Raw genomic sequence first — 4,925 nt, forward strand, 5'->3', positions numbered from 1 at the left:
TGCCCTCGCTGGCCCGGATCTCCCCATCTCAGCAGGGACTCCCAATGAAGAACTACTGTCTGCTTACCTGTGACTTGATTGGCCACAGCAGAGGACAGCAGCAGCAAGAGCACATAGTTCGGGATGCTGAGCAGGGAGCTAGAAAACAGGGCTGTGCAAAATTTCACCAAGTGTTTTATTTCAAAGCTGTTTCAATGTGTTTTGAGCTCGAAACAGCAAAATCAAAATGAAACAAATAGCTTTGAAATGAAATGAGAGCACTCAAAACATTTCAAAGCAGCCTGGTGGCAGGAGGCAAAGGAGAGCCAGGGCTGAGCTCCAAGCAGCTTTGCCACCCCATGGAGCTCAGCCTGGTGGCAGGAGGTGGAGTGCAGCCCTGGCAGTGGCGGATGCTTTTGCTGCTGCTTCAGTATTCATAAGCTTTTGGACATTTGGCAACCCTGATTTCAGTTCTTTGAAATGGATACCGACTTGGGGAAACTTGAAGTTTAAGGTTGACTTTAATAGTAATTAAATACATAAATTATCCACTTCTGTGCCTTCATAAATTTAAACAACATCAGGTATGTTGTGCTTTTGATGTTGTGGAAAGAAGGAATGTAGAAGAATGCACATGAGTGTGAGTTGATGCAATTATTTTCTTTTGAAAATTTTGCTAAATTTTTAATCAGGAGTCCATGAACAGAAGTACTGAGATAAGAGCAGTTTTAAAAAAGAACCAGTGTCTTACTAGATGCTCTTTCAGACCCTTGCCTCATGGTACAGTTCGTTTATAAGAACACAAACCAAAGCTGTTCCCCAGAGAGAAGAAGTTTTCTTTATTTTTGTTGTCCCAAAGAGAATGCATCCATCCTTCTAAACCACTGCTGTGCTCAACTTTAAGATCGTGTGGGCTGCATGAGAGGCCCAGGGCTTGTTTGCAAGCTAGATCCAGTGTCAGGGTGTTCCGCAGGCTTAATTTTGTGCATCAGCTCAAATGTGTGTGCCAGATCTGGCTGCATGCCAGCTTGACCCCATACAATAGATAGAGCTGGAGAGTCCCTCTGTGCTCCAATCCTGTCTGGCATACAGGAGTTGCATCATTCAGCCTGCATGCCACAAGTCTAGAAATCTAGTGCCTGGGAACAGCAATTAGTGCTGCTGCTGCTTTCCTGTTGCCAAATTTCTGAATCCACAGGGAGGCCCACAGGCTGCACGTATGAACCCATAGGCCAAGGATTGGGCGCTGCTACTCAAAACTTCTGCCACAGGTAATCCTTTAATTCATAACCTTCGCCTGGCTACTTCACACTCCCTTGCATGCCTTCAGTAGATGCTGTGATGTGGGAGCAGGGCAATTCCCAAATCTATCTGGGATCCTGCTCTGTGAAGTAATACAGGTTGGTGACCAGAGATACAAAAACATCAGTTTCATAAGTGATCAGTAGGTTAAATGGCATAGCTAGTGGTAGTGATTCTTCTGGCTGTGTGGTGGATTATAATGCTACAGATTTAATGTTGTCAGGAAGGTTTTCTGCATCTAGGTTGTCATAACTCTTACAGAAAAATAACATAATTTCCTACTCATGAGTTGTGGGGTTTTTTTATTTTTGTGGTGTTATCTGGGCTTCTATCTGGATAATTAATGGCTCCTATAATTTGTTAACCAATCACACTAATGGTGAAAGCTGATAGGCTATTTCATAAAGAGCTTAATCATCTCATACAGTAGTTTCTTACTTCCACATCTCTTGAAAACTTGCATTAAGGAGCAGAGGTAAGGAAACGTCAGGGTTTGGCTGCCTTGACTGCAACTGATATTTCTAAATCCAGCTCTACAATGGAAACTAGAAGATTTCAGGTCAATGTGAAATGGCCATAAAATTATTGGCTTAAAAGAAGTAACATGTTGCATTGATAACTGAGATACTATTATGTGGATAAATCTGCAACTATGTAGATCAAAGAACTGTCAATACAAAATAGTCCCAAAAGAATAAGCATGATGCATGTTTCCTGCTCTTACATCTGCTTGTTTTGTAATTTTACTAACTTGAATATTTATCCTTTTCTCACAATTGCTTGCACTGGGAAGGACGTAAGCATAAAAAACACAAAAAGCATTTTAGGAAACCTTTTAAAAGTCATGGTCACTCAAAAGGTGGGTAAAATAAGCCTCTTGGGTAGTATGTTGTTTATCACTTGTTTAATAGCTAGCCAGTTAGAGGTCTGAATTCTTTTCATTTTCAGGTATATAGCTGGAGAAGCTATTGGTTTTAGTGTAGGGGAAAAACTTAACAGGCTTAGGGGAGAGTAACCTGTGTTCTGAATCTAAGCCTCCAGTAAATATAGAAAAAAGGAGTTTCAAGGGGTTTCACTTGTGATACAGTTTTGCCAACATGGAAGTTCTTGAATTTGTGTAGAGGCATGTGTGTTAATGTAGTGGTTGTGGTAGGGTGGGAAACTATTCTCCTGGTCCATTACCACAATTGTTTCCAACTATTTAGAACAGACTGTTTCCTAACATGCATAATATGCTGATATCCAATCACAGAAAGCTGCTACAAGATATATGTCAGGAAAATATAGGTTGTAATAATTGGCATTGGTGAACATATCCTCTCGTGTCAAAACAGTTAAATGGCTATTGTTACCCATGCTATTTTGAGCTAGTTTTGAGTACTGGAAACAGAAACCATCTGTCTTCCCATCTGGGTTACATCAGTGTATGAACTATTTTTGATACCTGAGTTACGCCATTCATATTGAATATACCTGTTCAGCACTTAAATGTTCTGTCTAGAGATGCAATGAAACCAGTCTAAGAATTGCACAGGACCAGGAAAAAGTTTGTCATAGACAGATCCTACAAGGGGAACTTCCCAGGTCCTCTCTGCTTGGTGTCCTCTGCTGCCCACCGCTTTGCTCTGCTTGGTGTTCACACCCTGCGTGTGTGTGAGCAGGCATACATACACATACATGTACACAGTGGTAACTCTGTGATAGATACATGGTGGTATAAATAGGCCCCACACTTCCTTTCTGTTTCCGTGTTAGAAAGTTTCTTGCTTATAGAGACTAAATATATGTAATTCCCTGTAACACATGCAGGGACCATAGAAGTTTTTTGGCTTGTATAGGTTGCTAGTTTTTATAGGTTCCATCTTGGGTTTCATTGTATCCTAAGCTCTGAATTCACCATTGAAAAGTTGCCAAGTTCACTTAGTAATTGTGTCAACCTTGTATCTGAACTGTGCACTTAACCTTTGCTTAATTTAGTGGTTAACTTGGAAGATGGTAAATTTATGCAAGTGTCTTGCACTCCTGTAGCTTGATTGACCAAAGAGGTGGTTGTATGTGCTAGTCTTAAGTCAGGCAGAAGGTAGGTCATATTTGCACCTGATAGACTGACTAAATAAAATGTATAGTTTGCTTTCTCGGCATCTGATGAAGTGAACTCAGGCTTAAGAAAGCTCATGATGTATACTTAATTTAGTTTTAAATGTACCCTGAGGTGTAAAACTACCATGCCTTTGGTCAACCAAAGCCTTCTTCACTCACACACTCAAAAGTACTTATATGAAGGGAATTGTGTTGCCGCATTAGTTTTTTTCCCTTAGTCTTTTTCATTGCTGGAACTGGGAGGCACTTTTTTAAAGTACTGTCTTACAGTGGAGAAGTTGCATTGGCTTTTTTATTTTTCCACGGTGTAAAGTTTTAAAATTTGAACAGTAACTTTTTGGGGCATAGATCAGTTCTGAATCATGGACTTGAAAGATAAGTAGGCTTGTGTACCAGTAGTACACAATAGTACACACAGATAGCAAAAAAACCCCAAACCACCCTACCAAAGCCCATTTTGATAGTATCAGTATAAGCAGAGTTTCTGTGGACTACAAGACCATAATCCCATGTGTAAAAATGGGAGAAGGGAGCTGGGAAGACTAGTTGGAATAGGTTTAGTTTCCTAGGGATAAACAGAAGTCATGCTTCTGCTCTGGCACCCCAGAGTCTGCTGTGACCTTCCTCCTTAGGGCTGTGAAGCGCTTGGATTTAGACAGTTACTCTTGTGAACTGGCAATTTTAAATGGTTTAAATTTTGGTTTGTTTTTTGTTTTGTTTTTATTATTATTTATAAAGAAACAAAGTGCTTCAGTAATTTAATTTCCTATCCTGAAAAGTGCTCTAAACCGAGTAGACTAAGCTTAAATCACAATGCTGATTGCATGTTTGGATGTGTGCAGTTTTTGAAATGTTCTGAGCAAAATTTGGCATCTTGATCAGCAAAACAAAATTAATGCAAAGAATGCTGACGTTTGAAAACTTTTCTTTTAGATAAACCCAAGGAGGAGAAAAAAGATACTTTCTTGGAAAAGCTGGCAACTCAGGTTATAAAAAATGTCCAAGTCAAAATCACAGGAATTCATATTAAATATGAAGATGATGTAAGTACTCTGCTTTGTTCACTTAAACCAAATTTCAGTGAAGGAGTAACGTGACAGTGATTTAGTTGCAATATGCAGTTGTGCCCTGTAGCTTAAAGCGAAATGATTTTAAGCAGTCTTGAAAAAGCTTATAATATCAGATGGTCTTATGAAGTCTTAAGCATACTGGGGGTTTTAATTATTGTGAAACAAAGCTGTGGTGTGATTACTTTCCTCCAGTTTGGACAATGGATTGCTTTTCATGTCTGCCCATGTCTAACATTCTATGCCAAAAACAAAATAACTGTTTGAAAAACAGTTTTGAGTATACTTGGTACTAACTTGAGCAACAATGGAACAATTTAATGGAAAAAAACAAAACTAAGGGCATCTATACACATGCTTTGGGATGGGAGGGGTGGGTGGGGCGCTTTAATTAGATTGGCTCTGAGATTCAGCGTCGTGTATTCGGAGTCCCATGCTTCAAAATGGTGGTGGGGGGCACTTTAACTAAAGCTCGTT

At 39.8% G+C, this 4,925-nt stretch overlaps 1 protein-coding gene across 2 annotated transcripts in view; it reads left to right on the forward strand.

The window, feature by feature from the left end:
• The window catches only part of VPS13C (vacuolar protein sorting 13 homolog C), a 154,097-nt gene that overhangs the window by 18,466 nt on the left and 130,706 nt on the right, over window positions 1-4,925 (forward strand). For both annotated transcript variants that reach the window (XM_019533419.1, XM_019533418.1), the window contains exon 6: window positions 4,315-4,424. In XM_019533419.1, the coding sequence (XP_019388964.1) occupies window positions 4,315-4,424 (110 nt within the window). The remainder of the gene's footprint in view (window positions 1-4,314; window positions 4,425-4,925) is intronic.

The sequence above is a fragment of the Crocodylus porosus genome, unplaced genomic scaffold (genome assembly GCF_001723895.1).
Source record: "Crocodylus porosus isolate Cpor-Errol unplaced genomic scaffold, CroPor_comp1, whole genome shotgun sequence".
Classification (NCBI taxonomy): domain Eukaryota; kingdom Metazoa; phylum Chordata; order Crocodylia; family Crocodylidae; genus Crocodylus; species Crocodylus porosus.